This window comes from Phoca vitulina, unplaced genomic scaffold (genome assembly GCF_004348235.1).
Source record: "Phoca vitulina isolate PV1807 unplaced genomic scaffold, GSC_HSeal_1.0 scaffold1, whole genome shotgun sequence".
NCBI lineage: Eukaryota > Metazoa > Chordata > Mammalia > Carnivora > Phocidae > Phoca > Phoca vitulina.
The window spans coordinates 33,743,073-33,761,215 of NW_022589704.1; the positions used below are offsets into that span (position 1 = coordinate 33,743,073).

An 18,143-nucleotide genomic window follows, 5' to 3' on the forward strand; every position below is an offset into this window, starting at 1 on the left:
TCATCAGACAAATGGGAGTGGTAAAAGGCTGACATGAAAACATACACATGAAATGTTCAGCACAGTGCCTATTAGATGGTATTATTACTACTGTCACCATTCCACAATGTATCTCAAACACGGAGAGGATAAATTCCAAACTTGTGCCTTAAGTGCTTTGAGAAATGAAGTGGGTAAGTTGTGAGGGATGACAGAGTATGAACTTCTAAATACATCATATGAAATCTTTCACAGTGTGTTACAAACTTCCCTCTCCAGATTTGTCTCCTGCCACTGCCTACTCTCCCTCTGTTCCCACTTGTAGGCAAAGAGCATCTATGGGGTAGTTCCCCTCTAACCATCTTTCCTTAGTCATCTACCGAAGTAATTTTTTTTTTTAACCTTTTTTTAAATTGACACCATCTGAACATCCTTTCTAATTTGGGGGCATTTTCCACCAGTGCTATTTAGAAATGTCAGATCCTTATCTTCTCTTGGTATCCTTGACACTGGCATGGGAAGGTCAATGACTTAAGCTTAGCCAAATGATGGATGGCGTTAGTGACAAACAGAAGCAGAGGCAGCAGAACTCACTGCAGTGGGTTCCAATATCTGGGATATAAGTACTCTAACAGGTAGTACACGAACCAGGCTGTTCCTATGCCATGGCCCTGACTCTGGTTCTAGTTACACAGCTTTTCTTAGTTTCTTCCAAGTCTCTCTCTCTAGCCAACAACTGTGTCAGTTAGCAATACTGTTCAAAAAATTCTCCTCTTAAGTTAGGATTGTTTTCTGTTGTAACAAAAACCCTGAGTAGAACATTTAGCAAACTTTTCCTCATTCTTCAGGATCCCACTTATTTTTGTGACCTTTATTAACTCTCAGAGTAGTCAAGATGGATGGTCAGATGTTCCATCTTTTCTGTTCCCATAACAACATACCTCTACTATAGTGCCCTCTAGTACATAAACAAGACTACCTTACGAGTTCATCTTCCCAGAGAGAATACGGATTCCCCAAGTGTTTTACATGGGTTTATATCCCTAGCACCTAACATAGTAAATCTGTTTGTACTGTTTAATAGATATTTCTGAATATTCACAGCAAATGTTTCACAAGTGTACGGCTATTAATAGATCTCTCTGACACAATTAACATCTAGTTTTATGCTACAGGTGACAACAGAAAAAGACCTGCCCACAAAATAATCTTTTTGTCATCAATTTCATTTCTAACGATGAAGGGTCAATTCAGGATAATTACCTATTTCCACTTGGAGTTCATAGTGAGAAACATTGGTGGAACAGATCACATCCTTGGCTCTAGTGGAAGGAGGCAATTGGGAAAAGGTTGGCGCATCAACCTGCATTATTTTAAAAAGATGAAAACAAAATAAACTTTTTTGGTCCCCCATTTTAGTCCCCTACCCTAATATAAAATACTGATATTTTATTTTCAAACACAAAAGTGCTCATTAGGAAGGCACTGGAAGGTAGCTTACAACACCGTTTCAAGATCTAAAAAGAGTTTAAAATTGCTAATAAGTGGTTAGTTAAAAAGCTATCAGCATGTAAAGGCGGAGAGGATGGGAAAAGCAGATTTATAGGTAGCAAAGAATACTTTCCTGCACTATTTCCAGTAAGCATTTTTAGGAGTTGCTAGAAACAGCTATTAATTCTTCAGGGTATCTAATAAATACATGAAGGGAAGAAACGCAGGGACCTGTGAGGAATCTTCTGTACTTTTGCTCTTGCTTCAAGTGGTTGCCAGTTATATCTATTACACATATAAGTCCCTGCTCAGCTAATGGAGATGTTAACAAATCAAGGAAAAATTTCCACATTGCAGCCTATTAAAATTGCTGAAGTTTTTCACAAGATGAATCAGAAGGAAGGTAAGAAAGAAAAACCTCAAGAGATGGGAGAATAGGGTACAGACTTCCTGAGTTAATGACTATGTGCCAATATGAGGTCTCATGGGGGTGCTTTAGGTCAGAGTCTTAGGTTTGCACCAGATCCCAGTCACAGTGAAATAAGATGCACACAGAAGAAAGAAGAGGCCAAAACCACTGGTGTCATACAATAGCCAAGAAGACCTCCCAAAAGACAGCCGTACTCTAAAAGACACTTGGGAGATTTCACAGGCATCAGCAGGTGGCACGAACCTAGTTACTGCCTCCAAGGTACAGAGAAGGAAGAAAGGGATTAGAAATGACATTACTGTAGTAAGAGTTGTGCTGCTTTTTACATCCTTGATTCTACATGTTCCCTAAACTTTTAAAAGAGCAGAAAAAATATAAGCTCACAATTAAAGATGAATAAAGGTCAATACTGTTCAAGAGGGGTGAAAGACTGTAAAAAGAAATCCTACTATTACAATTGGAAATAATCCCAATGAAGAAATCTAAATAAATCATTTCTTCAAAACAGGTAGTCTTCTAATTACATTAGATTTAAAGAACACAAATAAGAGACAGAAAGAAGAACATATTAACAATTTTTTAAAATTTTCAAGTGATAACCTATAAGCCTGTCAGGAAGGCTAGAGCACCCAATGAACTGAGGTTTATAGCTCACTGCTAGAGAAAAATGGAATAGGTTACCAGACGATGGACTGAAATCAGGCTAATCAACCTCTTCTTTGCTTCCATCTTCTCCATTAGGGAAATAGTCGTCTTTTTTTTTTTTTTTTTTTAAATAGGCTCCATGCCCAACATGGGGCTTAAACTCACAACCCTGAGATTAAGAGTTGTATGCCCTACCAACTGAGCCAGCCAGGTGCCCCAGGAAATAGTTTTCTTTAAAATAGAAGGTGTGGGGCACCTGTGTAGATCAGCTGGTTGGGCATCTGACTCTTGGTTTTGGCTCAGGTCATGATCTCAGGGTCGTGGGATCAAGCCCCGTGCTGGGCTCTGTGCTCAGCGCAGAGTCTACTTGGGATTCTTTTCCTCTTCCTCCCCCTCTGCCCCTCCCCCCACTTGCACATGGGCACACGTTCTCTCTCTCTCTCTCTCTCAAATAAAATCTAAAATAGAAGGGGCACATATATTGTAAATATGTAGCTGAAGTCCAAAACAAAGTGTTTTAAATAGGTTTAAAGTTACAGGCCAAAGAAAATTATATCTAGAATATTATATCTAGAATATTAAGTTTGCAGATGTAGTAGAACTGAGAAGAGAAACCAGAATGAAAATAGTCAAATACTGACCCAATTTTCAAAACTGCCCGGCCCCCACATTCTCCTGCAGACCTGCCCTCAGCAGAAGTCCATCCAAGGCAAGTCACAGAATGGCATTGTGCAAGCAGTCTAGACAGTTGCCAGTACCATTCCACAGTGACTCTTGCCATAGGGAGAGGGGAATATAGCCATATACACCAATCTGACTCTGACCCCAGCAGTGGCTGGGGGCAAACGTCTGGTCTGACTATAGGTGGCCCCACCCACCAATAAAAGCTTCTCAGGAGACCATACAGGGAGAGCACACTGCAGTTGGGTATGACCCTAGCACTGGCAAATGCCTGGTCTGACCCACCTTAAGCCCAAGGCAACCCCAAACTGGCCATTCACAACACAGGGACCAAAAGCTGCCAACAATCGGCAAAGAGAACCACTGCAGATCACTGGACTGAAGGCAAACACTGCTCAGCCACAACAGGGCACATACAACACACATAGGAGACACCCCGGAAGCACTTGGTTCTGGCACAGTGCGTGGTACTACAGAAGCTCTTCTTCAGAAGGCCATTACTTTTAAGAGCAGAAGTAGCTGACTTTTCTAACATAGGGAAACAGAGAAAGTTAGACAAAATGAGGAGACACAGAAATATGTCTCAAATGAAAAAGCAGGACAAAATCACAGCAAAAGAGCTAAACAAAACAGAGATAATATGCCTGATAGAGAATTTAAAGTAATGGTCATAAAGATACTCACTGAACTTGAGAAAAGAGTGGAGGATCTCAGTGAGACCCTCAACAAAGAGATAGAAAATATAAACAAGAACTAAGCAGAGATGAAGAATACAATAACTCAAAAATATACTAGAGGTAATAAATAGTAGACTAGAGGAAGCAGAAGACAGGATCAGTGACCTATAAGAGTAATAAAAAAGCCATCAAGCTGAACAGCAAAAAGATGAGAACAGATTAAGGGAACTCAGCAACACCATCAAGCCCAGTAACATTTGCATTATGGGGATCCCAGAAAGAGAAGAAAAGGGAAGCAGAAAATTTATTTGAAGAAATAATAGCTGAAAACATCCTGAATCTGGGGAAGGAAACAGAAATCCAGATCCAGCAGGCACAGAGAGCCCCCAACAAAATCAATCCAAGGAGGTCACAGCAAAGACATAATTATTAAAATGGCAAAAGGTAGTGATAAAAAGAGAATTTTATTTTTTAAGATTTTATTTATTCATCAGAAGGAGAGAGAGCACAAGCAAGGGGAGCGGCAGGCAGAGGGAGAGGGAGAAGCAGGCTCCCTGCTGAGCAAGGAGTCTGATGTGGGACTCGATCCCACGACCCCGGGATCATGACCCGAGCCAAAGGCAGATGCCCAACTGAATGAGCCACCCAGGTGTCCCCCCAAAAAGAGAATTTTAAAAGCAGCAAGAAAACAGTTACATACAAGAGAAACTTGGGGCACCTGGGTGGTTCAGTCGGTTAAGCATCTGCCTTCAACTCAGGTCATGATCCCGGAGGCCCAGCATGGAGCCCTGTGTCGGGCTCTCCTCTCAGCAGGGAGTCTGCTTTTCCCTCTGTCCCTTCCCCCACTTGTGCAGTCTCTCTCTCTCTCTCTAATAAATAAAATCTTTAAACAGAGAGAGAAAGAGAGAGAAACTCCATAAGACCATCAACTGATTTTTCAGCAGAAACTTCACAAGCCAGAAGAAAGTGGCACATATCCTAAGTGCTGAAGGAAAAAACCTGCAACCAAGAATACTCTATCCAGCAAGGCTATCATTCAGAATAGAATAAAGAGTTTCCCAAACAAAAGTTAAAGGAATTCATCAACACTAAACCTGTCTTACCAGAAATGTTAAAGGGGATTCTTTGAGTAGAAAGGAAAGGCCATGAGCCAGAGTTTAAAAAGTAGGAAGCACAAAAGCAGTAAAATTAAGTATATCTATAAAAATCAGTCAAGGGATTCACAAAATAAAAATATGTAAATTATGAGACCATATACATAAAAGGTGGGGGAAGGAGGAGAGTAAAACTTTAGTGCTTTTAGAAGGGTTCAAATTTAAGCAACCATCAACTTAATATAAACTGCTATATGCGTAAGATATCATATATAAACCTAAGAGTAATGACAATTCAAAAACCTGTAATAAATATGCAGAAAGTAAACAAAGGAATCCAAGCATAGAAAAAAAGCCATCAAACCACGAGAGAAGAGAGCAAGAGAAGAAAGAACAGAGAACTACAAAATCAACCGTGAAACAACAAAATGGCAATAAGTGCATACCTATCAGTAATTACTTTGAATGTAAATGGACTAAATGGTACAATCAAAAGACACAGGGTGGACCAGAGAGTTTTGCAGGGTCTCAGTTCTGGTAGAGGTCGTGACAGGTCTCATTTCACAAGCAGACCAGGGCACACCTAGTTAGAACTCACCACATTCAGGCCAAGGACCAAACACTGCCCACGGCAGACAAGAAGAGCCTCTACAGAAGACTGGCCTGAAGTACAGAGCAGCCAGAACACAACAGCAGAGTGCAGGCAGCACACACCTAAGATACTCCAAGAAGCACCAGGCCTGGGCACTACATGACCTCTCCTTCATATGGCCATTACCTTTAGGAGCAGGAGACATAACTGGCTTTTCTAACACACATAAACAGGCACAGACTTAGACAAAATGAGAAGAAAGAGGAATTAATCTCAAATGAAAGAACAAGATAAGGCCATGGCCAGAGACCTAAGCAAAACTAATATAAGTAACATGCCTGATGGAGAATTTAAAGCAATCCTCATTCATAAGGATACTCACTAGGCTTGAGGAGAGTGGAAGACATGAGTGAGACCCTTACCACAGAGATTAAAGAGTTAAAAAAGAATCAATCAGAGATGAAGAGTGCAATAAATGAGATTAGAAACATGCTTGCTGCAATGAACATCAGGCTGGAAGATGCAGAGGAACAAATTAATGACATAAAAGACAGTGTAATGGAAAGCAATTAAGGTAAACAAGAGAGAGAATTATGCAACACAAGAATAGACTTAGGGAACTCAGTGACTCTATCAAATGTAATAACATTCATATTATAGGAATCCCAAAAGAAGAGAGAAATGGGGGCAGAAAATTTATTTGAAGAAGTAAAGTTGAAAATGTCCCTAATCTGGGGAAGGAAACAGACATCCAGATCCAGGAAGCACAGAGAACTCCTATCAAAATCAACAAAAGACGGCCAACACCAAGACATATTGTAATTAAATTTACAAAATACAGTGATAAAGAAAAGCAGCAAGACCAAAGAAGTCAGTAACTCACAGGAGAAAACCCATAAAGCTAGCAGATTTTTCAACAGAAACTTTGCAAGCTGGAGGGAGTGGCAGGACATATTCAAAGTGCTGAATGGGAAAAATCTGCAGCCAAGATATTCTATCCAGCAAGGCTAACATTCAGAATAGAAGAAGAGATAAAGAGTTTCCCAGACAAAAACTAAAGGAGTTTGGGACCACTAAACCAGCCCTGCAAGAAGTATTAAAGGGGACTCTTTAAGCGGAAAGAAGAGACCAACAGTGACAATATAAAGGTAGGAAACACAAAAGCAGTAAAAATGAATATTTCTGTAAAAAAATCAGTCAAGGAGCCCACACAAAAAAGATATAAAATAACATATACCTAAAATGTGGGGAGGAGAGAAGAAAAGAATGGGTTCAAACTTAAATGACCATCAACTTAATATAGACAGCTATATGCCAATGAGTTATAAATAAACCTAATGGTAACCATAGATCAGAAACCACTAATAAACACGCAAAGAATAAAGAAAAGAAATCCAAATATATCACTACAGAAAATCAACAAACACAAAAGAGAAAAAGACAAGAAAGGATCAGAGAAAAGCTCCAGGAACAACCACAAAACAAGTAATAAAATTCCAATAAATTCATAGCTATCAATAATTATTTTGACTATAAATGGACTAAACATTCCAATCAAAAGACATTGGGTGTCAAAATAGACAAAAATACAAGACCCATCTGTATGCTGCCTACAAAAGACTAACATTAGACCTAAAGTCACCTGCCGAATGAAAGTGATGGGATGGAGAAACAATTATCATGCAAATGAATGTCAAAAGAATGCCAGAGTAGCAATACTTGTATCAGACACACTAGACTTTAAAACAAAGACCGTAAGAGACAAAGAAGAATACTACATAATAAAAATAAAGGGGGATACTCCAACAAGAAGATATAACAATTGTAAATATTTATGCAAACAACAAGGGAGCACCCAAATACATAAAACAGTTAATAATACTAAGGAATTAACTGACAGTAATACAATAATAGTGGAGAACTTTAACACCCCACTTACATCAATGGACAGATCATCTAAACAGAAAAGCAACAAGGAAACAGTGGCTTTAGATGACACACTGGACCAGCTGGACTGAACAGATATATTCAAAACATTCCATCCTCAACAGCAGAATATACATTCTTTTCAAGTGCACATGAAACATTCTCCAGAATAGATCACGTATTAGGCCACAAAACAGGCTTCTACAAATACAAGAAGATCAAAGTCACACCATTGACCTTTTCTAACCACAACACTATGAAACTACAAGTCAAGCACAAGAAAGTATCTGGAAAGAACACAAGTATATGGAGATTAATTTAACATGCTACTAAACAATGAGTGGATCAATAAGGAAATCAAAGAGGAAATAAAAAAATACATGGAGACAAAAAAAATACATGGACACAAATGAAAATGATAACATACTGGGTCAAAAATCTTGGGGATGCAGCAACAGCAGTCTAAGAGGGAAGTTTATAGCAATACAAGCCGACCTCAAGAAGCAAGAAAAATCTCAAATAACCTAACCTTACACCTAAAGGAGCTAGAAAAAGAAGAACAAACAAAACCCAAATCCAGCAGAAGGAAGGAAATAATAAAGATTAGAGCAGAAATAAATTATATAGAAACTAAAAAAATAATAGAACAGATCAGCAAAACCGGGAGCTGGTTCTTTGAAAAGTCAACAAAGTTGATAAACCTCTAGCCAGATTTATCAAAAAGAGAAAGGACCCAAATAAAAAAATCACAAATGAGACAGGAGAAAGGATAACCAATACCAAGGAAATACAACTAGAGGAAATATGAAAAACTATATGCCAAAAAACTGAACAACCTGTAAGAAATGGATAAATTTCTAGAAACATATAACCTACCAAAACAAAACCAGGAAGAAATATAAAATTTGAACAGACCAATTACCAGCAAAGAAATTATCAAAAAACTCTCAACAAACAAAAGTCTAGGGCCAGATGGCTTCACAGATGAATTCTACCAAACATTTAAAGAAGAGTTAATGACCATTCTTCTCAAATTATCCCCCCCCAAAAGAAACATTTGACAAAGTACAAAATCCATTCATGATAAAAAATCCTCAACAAAGTAGGTGTAGAGGAAACATACCTCGACATAACAAAGGCCATAATAAAGACTCATTGCTAATATCATCCTCAATGGGGAAAAACTGAGAGATTTTCCTGTGTGGTCAGGAACAAGATAGGGATGTCCACTCTCAGCACTTTTATTCATCATAGTACTGGAAGTCCTAGCCACAGCAATTAGACAAGATAAAAGAAATAAAAGGCATCCAAATCAGTAAGAAAGAAATAAAACTTTCACTATTTGCAGATGACATGATACTATATATAGGAAAGCCAAAAAATTCCACAAAAAAACTGGTAGAACTGATAAATGAAATCATTAAAGTTGCAGGATATAAAATCAACATACAGAAACCTGTTGCATTTCTATACACCAATAATGAAGCAGCAGAAAGAGAAAATTAAGGACTCAATCCCATTTACAATTGCACCAAAAATAGTAAGATACCTAGGAATAAATCTAACCAAAGAGGTGAAAGACCTGTACTCTGAAAACTATAAAATACTGATGAAAGAAATTGAAGATGACACAAAGAAATGGAAAGACATTCCATGATTATGGATTGGAAAAACAAATATTGTTAAAATGTCTGTACTATCCAAAGCAATCTATACATTTAATGCAATCCCTATCAAAATATCAACAGCATTTTTCACAAAACTAGAACAATCCTCAAATTTGTATGGAACCACAAAAGACCCCCAAATAGCCAAAGCAATCTTGATAAAGAAAAGTAAAGCTGGAGGCATCACAATTCTGGACTTCAAGTTATATTACAAAGCTGCAGTGATCAAGAGAGTATGGTACTGGCACAAAAACACACACATAGAACAAGAGAACAGAATAGAAAACCCAGAAATGAACCCACAAATATATAGTCAATTAATCTGTGACAAAGCAGGAAAGAATATCCAAAGAGAAAAATACTGTCTCTTCAACAAATGGTGCTGGGAAAACCAGACAGTGGCATACAAAAGAATGAAACGGAATGACTTTCTTACACCATACAGAAAAATAAACTCAAAATGAATGAAAGACCTAAATGTGAGACCTGAAGCCATAAAAATCCTAGAAGAGAACACACACAGTAACTTCTTTGACATTGTCCATAACAACTTCTTTCTAGGTATGTCTCCTGAGCAAGGGAAACAAAAGCAAAAATACACTATTGGGACTACATCAAAATAAAAAGCTTCTGTACAGTGAAGGAAACAATCAACAAAATTAAAAGGCAATCTAAAGGAATGGGAGAAGATATTTGCAAATGACATATCTAATAAAGGGTTAGTATCCAAAATATGTAAAGAACTTATACAACCCAACACCCAAAAAACAAATATTCTAATTTTAAAATGGGCATAAGACATGAACAGACATTTTTCTAAAGAAAACAGATGACCAACACACAATTGAAAAGACGTTCGTCATTAATCATCAGAGAAATGCCCAATCAAAACTACAATGAGGCATCACCTCACACCTGTCAGAATGGCTAAAATCAACACAAGAAACAACAGGTGTCGGGGAGGATGTGGAGAAAAAGGAACACTTGTGCACTCTTGGTGGGAATGCAAACTGGTGCAGCCACTCTGGAAAACAGTATGGAGGTTTCTCAAAAAGTTAAATATAGAACTACCTTACGACCCAGCAATTGCACTATTACCCAAAGGACACAAAAATACTAATTCAAAGGGATACATGCACCCCAATGTTTATAGCAGCATTATCAACAATAGCCAAATTATGGAAACAGCCCAAGTGTCCATCAACTGATGAACAGATATAGAAGATGGTGGTGTACACACACACACACACACACACACAATGGAATGTTATTCAGCCATAAAAAAGAATGAAATCTTGACATTTGCACTGAACATGGATGGAGCTAGAGTATTATGCTAAGTAAAATAAGTCAGTCAGAGAAAGATAAATACCGTATGATTTCACTCATATGTGGAATTTAAGAAACAAAACAATCAAGCAAAGGGAAAAAAAGAGAGAGGCAAATCAAGAAACAGACTCTTAACTATAGAGAATAGACTGAAGGGAGGTGGGTGGGACGATGGCTTTAATAGGTAATGGGGATTAAGGAGTGTACTAGTTGTGATGAGCGCTGGGTAATGTCTGGAGTTGTTGAATCACTATATTGTACACCTGAAACTAATATTACACTATGTGTTAACTAATGTGAATTTAAATAAAAACTTTAAAAAAAAGAAATAGAGTGACTGAATGGATAAAAAAGCAAGATCCATCTATATGCTCCCCATAAGAGACTCATTTCAGAACTAAAGACACATGCATATTGAAAGTGAAGGGATGGGAAAATATCATGCAAAAAGAAGTGAAAAGAAACCTGGTGTAGCAATACTTATATTAAACAAAATAGACTTTAAGACAAAAAGTGTAACAAGAGACAAAGGACACTACATAATAATAAAGGAAACAATCCAACATGAAGATATACAATTGTAAATATTTATGCACCCAACAGGGGAACACTCAAATACATAAGGCAACTATTAACAGACACAAAGGGAAAAAAATCAATAGTACTACAATACAATAATAGTAGAGAACTTTTTTTTTTTTTTTAATATTTTATTTATTTATTTGACAGAGAGAGACACAGCGAGAGAGGGAACACAAGCAGGGGGAGTAGGAGAGGGAGAAGCAGGCCTCCCGCTGAGCAGGGAGCCCGATGCGGGGCTCGATCCCAGGACCCTGAGATCATGACCCGAGCCGAAGGCAAACGCTTAACGACTGAGCCACCCAGGCGCCCCAATAGTAGAGAACTTTACACTGCACTTTCTTCAATACATAGATGATCCAAAGAAAATCAACATGAAAAGAGTGACTTTTTTTTTTTTTTTTTTTTTTTTAAGAGAAGGAGAAAGAGAGAGAGTGGAGAGTGGGGAGAGGCAGAGGGAAAGGGAGAGAGAGAATTTTTTTTTTAAGATTTTATTTATTTATTTGACAGAGAGAGACACAGTGAGAGAGGGAACACAAGCAGGGGCAGTGGGAGAGGGAGAAGTAGGCTTCCCACTGAGCAGGGAGCCTGATGAGGGGCTCGATCTCAGGACCCTGGGATCATGACCTGAGCCGAAGGCAGATGCTTAATGACTGAGCCACCCAGGCACCCCAGGAGACAGAGAATTTTAAGCAGGCTCCACACCCAGCATGGAACCCAACACGGGCTCTGAGATGATGACCTGAGATCATGACCTAAGCAGAAATCAAGAGTTAACTAATGTTAATGCTTAACTGACTGAGCCACCCAGGTGCCCCAAGAGTGACTTTGAATGACATACTGGACCAGATGTTTCTAAGAGATATATTCAGATCATTCCATCCTAACACAGCAGAATACACATTCTTTTCAAGTTCACATGGAACATTCTCCAGAATACATCACGTTAGGCCACAAAACATGCCTCAACAAATTCAAAAAGACTGAAATCATATCATATGCATCTTTCTGACCACAACGTTATGAAACTAGAAATCAACCACAAGAAAAAATCTGGAAAGAAACCAAATACATGGAGGTTAATTAACATGCTACTAAGCAATGAATGAGTCAACAAAGAAATCATAGAGGAAATGAAAATATACATGGAGACAAATGAAAATGAAAATACAATGGTCCAAAATCTTTGGAATGCAGCAAAAGCTGCTCTAAGAGGAAAGAATACAGCAATACAGGCCGACCTCAAGCAGCAAGAAAAATCTCCAATAAACAACCTAACCTTACACCTAAAGGAGCTAGAAAAAGAAAACACAAAACCCAAAGCCAGTAGAAGGAAGGAAATAATAAACATTAGAGGAGAAATAAATTAATTAGAAACTAAAAAAACAATAGAACAGATCAATGAAACCAGGGACTGGTTCTTTGAAAAGATCAACAAAATAGATAAAGCTTTAGCCAGATTCAAAAGAAAAAAGAGAAATACCAACCAAAACCACAGAAATACAATTATAAGAGGATATTATGAAAAATTATATGCCAACAAATCGAACAACCTATAAGAAATGGATAAATTCCTCGAATCAAATAAATTACCAAAATTTAATCAGGAAGAAATATAAAATTTGAACAGACCAATTACCAGCAATGAAATTGAATCAGTAATCAAAAAAACTCCCAACAAATACAAGGCCGGGACCAGAAGGCTTCACAGGTGAATTCTACGAAACATTTAAAGAAGAGTTCATACTGGGGCGCCTGGGTGGCTCAGTTGTTAAGCATCTGCCTTTGGCTCAGGTCATGATCCCAGGGTCCTGAGATCGAGCCCCACATCAGGCTCCCTGCTCGGCAGGAAGCCTGCTTCTCCCTCTCCCACTCCCCCTGCTGTGTTCCCTCTCTCACTGTCTCTCTCTGTCAAATAAATAAATAAAATCTTTAAAAAAAAAAAAAAGAGTGAATGCTTATTCTCTCAAACTATTTAAAAAAAAAAAAAAAGAGCAAGGAAAGCACCCAAATTCATTCTATGAGGCCAGCATTACCCTGATACCAAAACCAGATAAAGACACCACAAAAAAGAGAACTATAGGCCAGGATCTCTGATGATCTTTGAATGTAAGATGCAAAAAATCAACAAAATATCAGCAAATGGAATCCAACAATACCTTAAAAAAATCATTCACTCAATCAAGTGGGATTTATTCCTGGGATGCAAGGGTTGCTCAGTATTCACAAATCAATCATGTGATATATTCCATCAATAAGAGCAAGGATAAAAACCATATGATCGCTTCAACAGATGCAGAAAAGCATTTGACAAGTACAACATCCATTCATGATAAAAACCCTCAACAAAGTAGTTTTAGAGAAACACCTCAACATAATAAAACCGTATATTAAGAATCCACACCTAACATCATACTCAATGGTGACAAACTGGGAGTTTTTCCTATAAGATCAGGAGCAAGATAAGGATGTCCACTTCCACCGCTTTTATTCAACATAGTACTGAAAGTCCTAGCCACAGCAATCAGATGACAAAAAGAAATAAAAGGTATTCAGGGGTGCCTGGGTGGCCTCAGTCGGTTAAGTGTCTGCCTTCGGCTCAGGTCATGATCCCAGGGTACTGGGATCAAGCCCTGCATCAGGCTCCTGGCTCAGCAGGGAGTCAGCTTCTCCCTCTCCCTCTGCTGCTCCCCCTGCTTGTGCTCTCTTTCTCTCTCTCTGTCAAAATCTTAAAAAAAAAAAAAGAACGAAAGAAAGAAAAGGTATCCAAATTGGTAAGGAAAAAGATAACCTTTCACTATTTGCAGATGACATGATACTACATATAGAAAACCCCATAAACCACCAAAAAACTACTAGAACTGATAAAGAAATTTTAAAAACTCACAGAATACAAAATCAATATAGAGAAATCTGCTGCATTTCTATACACTAATAACATAGAGAAACAGAAATTTAAAAAATAACACCATATACAATTGCACCAAAAAGAACCAAATACCTAGAAATAAAGAGGTGAAAGACCCATACTCGGAAAACTATAAAACACTGATGAGAGAAACTGAAGATGATACAAACAAATGGAAACATATTCCATGTTCATGGACTGGGAGAACCAATATTGTTAAAATGTCCATACTACTAAAAGGAATCTACAGATTTAATGCAATTCCTATCAAAATTCTAACAGCATTTTTCATAGAAGTAGAATATCCTAAAATCTGTATGGAAACACAAAAGATCTCAAATAGTCAAAGTAATCTTGAAAAAGAAAAACAAAACTGGAAGTATCACAGTCTCAGATATCCAGATACACTACAACGCTGTAGTAATCAAAACAATATGGTACTAGTATAAAAACGGATACATAGGTCAATGAAACAGAATAGAGAGCCCAGAAATAAAGTCATAATTATATGGTCAGTTAATCTATGAGAAAGGAGGCAAGCATATGTAATGGGAAAAAGAGTCTCTTCAACAGTGTTGGGAAATTGGACAGCTACATGCAAAAAAGAATGAAACTGGACCACTTCCTCATACCATACACAAAAACAAACTCAAAATGGATTAAGGACTTAAGGACTTAAATGTGTTACAGATAGTAATTTCTCTGACATCAGCCATAGCAACATTTTTCTAGATATGTCTCCAGAGGCAAGGGAAACAAACAAAAAAATAAATTATTGAGACTACATCCAAATAAAAAGCTTCTGCATGGCAAAGGTACTAATCAACAAAACAAAAAAGCAACCTACTGAATGGGAAAATATATTTGCAAAAGATGTATCTGTTAAGGGGCTAATATCCAAAAATATAAAGAACTTATACAACTCAACACCCAAAAAACAAATAATCCAATTAAAAAATGGGCAGAAGACATGAACAGACATTTCTCCAAAGAAGACCTAAGATAGCCAACAGACACATGAGAAGATGCTCAACATCACTAATCATCAGGGAACTGCAAGTCAAAACCACAGTAAGATATCACCTCATTATCTGTCAGAATGGCTAAAATCAAAAACACAAGAAATGACAAGTGTTGACAAGGTTGTGGAGAAAAAGGAACCCTCTTGCACTCTCGGTAGGAATGCAAACTGTACAGCCACTGTGGAAAACAGTATGGAGGTTCCTCAAAAAATTAACAAAGAATTACCATATGATCCAATAATTCCACTACTGGGTATTTACCCAAGAGCATGAAAACACTAATTTGAAAAGATATATGCACCCCTGTGTTTATTGCAGCATTATTTACAATACCCAAAATATGGAAGCAACCCAAGTGTCCATCGACAGATGAATGGATAAAGAAGATGTGGTATATATACCCAATACAATATTATCCAGTCATAAGAAATAATGAAATCCTGCCATTTGCAAGATTGATGGATCTGGAGGGAATGATGCTAAGTGAAATAAGTCAGAGAAGGACTAATACCATACTATTTCACTCATATGTGGAATATAAGAAACAAAACAAATGAACAAAGAAGAAGAGACAAACAAAAAACCAAACTTAAATATAGAGAACATATTGGTGTTTACCAGAGGGGTAGTGGGTAGGGGGTGGGGACGGGTGAAATATGTAAAGGGGATTAGAAGCACACTTATCATGATGAACACTGAGTAATGTATAGAATTGCTGAATCACTACACTGTACACCTGAAACTAATATAACACTTTATTTTAAATATACTGGAATTTAAAAAAATTCATGGCACACTCCTTGTTCCTGTTAAACTTTTTATTAGCCCTAAAAATTCAGAAGACCTGCTTAATGAATAATCTGCAAAAGTAATCATTAAAACATCAATAAAATACTTAGAAATTAAACTAACCAAGGAAGTGAAAGAGTTGTACAATGAAAACTATAAAACATTGCTAACAGAAATTTAGGAAGACATAAATAAATGGAGACACATTTCATGTTCATTGATTGGAAGACTTAATATTGTTAAAAGCTCAAAGGACATTGAGTAATTCAATTAATCTTGAAAAAGAACAAAATTGGAGGACTCACTCTTCCTGATTTTGAAACCTATTACAAAGCAACAGTAATCAAACAACATGGCACCAAAATAAAGACAGAAATATAGACCAATGGAAGAGAACAGAGAGCCCAGAAATAAACTATCACATATATGGTCAAATGGCATTTGACAAGGGTGTCAAGACCATTCAATAGGGGCACCTAGGTGGCTCAGTCGTTAAGCATCTGCCTTCGGCTCAGGTCATGATCCCAGAGTCCTAGGATCGAGCCCCGCATCAGGCTCCCTGCTCAGCAGGAAGCCCGCTTCTCCCTCTCCTACTCCCCCTGCTTGTGTTCCCTCTCCCACTGTGTCTCTCTCCAAATAAATAAAATCTTTAAAAAAAAAAAAAAAAAAGACCATTCAATAAAGCAAGGACAGTATATTCAGCAAATGGTGCTAGGAAAAGTGTATATCCACATGCAAAAGAATGAAGTTGGACTCTTATCAAACACCATATACAAAAATTAACTCAAAATGTATCAAGGGCCTAAATTTAATACCTAAAACAATAAAACTCTTGGAAGAAAAAATAGGACAAAAGCTTTATGACGTTGGATTTAGAGAGGATTTCTTGGATATGACAGCAGAAGTATAAGAAACAAAAGAAAAACAAAGTAGACTTCATGTAAATTTTTAAATTTTGTGCATCAAAAAATACTATCAACAAAGTTAAAAGGCAACCCATAGAATGGGAGAAAACATCTGTAAATATCTGGTAAGGTGTTAATATCCAGAAAATATACAGAACTCTTAAAACTCAACAACAAAAAAAGCAAACAACCCAATTTTAAAAAGGGCAAAGGACTTGAATAGACATTTCTCCACAGAAGACATACAGTGTCCAATAAGCACATGAAAAGATGCCCAACATCACTAGTCATTAGGGAAATGTAAATCAAAATTACAATATCACCTTACACCCATTAGGTTGGCTGCTATCAAAAAACAGAAAATAGAGAGGTGTTGGCTAGGATGTAGAGAAACTGGAATTCTTGTGCACTACTGGTGGGAATACAAAATGGTATAGCCAGTGTAGAAAACAGTCTGGTGGTTTCCCCCCAAATTAAAATATCATTACCATATGATGCAGTAATTCCACTTCTGGGTATACCCAAAGAAATGAAATCAGGTCTTGAGATATTTGCACACCTATGTTCATAGCAGCATTATTCACAATAGCCACAAAGTGAAAGCAACCCAAGCGTCCATCAACAGATGAATGGAGAAGCAAAATGTGGTATATACATATAATGGAACATTTTCAGCCCTAAAAAATAAGGAAATTCTGTGGAGCGCCTGGGTGGCTCAGTCGGTTAAGCATCTGCCTTCAGCTCAGGTCATGATCCCAGGGTCCTGGGATGCAGCCCCATGTTGGGGGGGGGGTCCCTGCTCAGCGGGGAGTCTGCTTCTCCTTCTCCCTCTGCCCCTACCCACACGTGTGCACTCTCTCTCTCTCTAATAAAATCTTAAAAAAAAGGAAATTCTGCAAAATGCTACAACACAAATGGACCTGAACATTAAATGAAATATAACTCAGTCACAAAAAAGACAAATACAGTATGATTCCACTTATATGAGGTACTTAGAGTAGTCAAAAATCATAGAAAGTAGAATGGTGGTTGACAGAGGCTAGGGAGGGAGGGAGAATGGGGAGTTATTGTTTAAGGGATACACAGTTTCAGTTTTACAAGAGGAGAAGAGTTACAGAGATGGATGGTGGTAACAGCTGCATAACACTTATGAATGTATTTGATATCACTGAACTGTACACTTAAAAATGGCTAAGATGGTAAATTTTATGTATATTTTAGCACAAGGCCAAACAAAACAAAACAGAAAAACACACACACAGCAGCATGTGTGGAAGTTTCCTGAAGTTTAAGACCTCTCTCTTGGCAATAGCAAGGAGACAACAGCAGACACTTTACCTCAATCTGAAGGGTAATACTTGAATGAAAACTAGGATTGGATAATATATTCTATTACACAAAAGGGCAGAAGACTAAAAGACTTTAGAAT

The 18,143-nt window shown here is 37.6% G+C and overlaps 1 protein-coding gene across 1 annotated transcript in view; it reads right to left on the reverse strand.

The window, feature by feature from the left end:
* Window positions 1–18,143, reverse strand: part of STRADB (STE20 related adaptor beta) — a 43,252-nt gene that overhangs the window by 15,229 nt on the left and 9,880 nt on the right. The window contains exon 4 of the mRNA XM_032404616.1: window positions 1,243–1,342. Within this exon, the coding sequence (XP_032260507.1) occupies window positions 1,243–1,342 (100 nt within the window). The remainder of the gene's footprint in view (window positions 1–1,242; window positions 1,343–18,143) is intronic.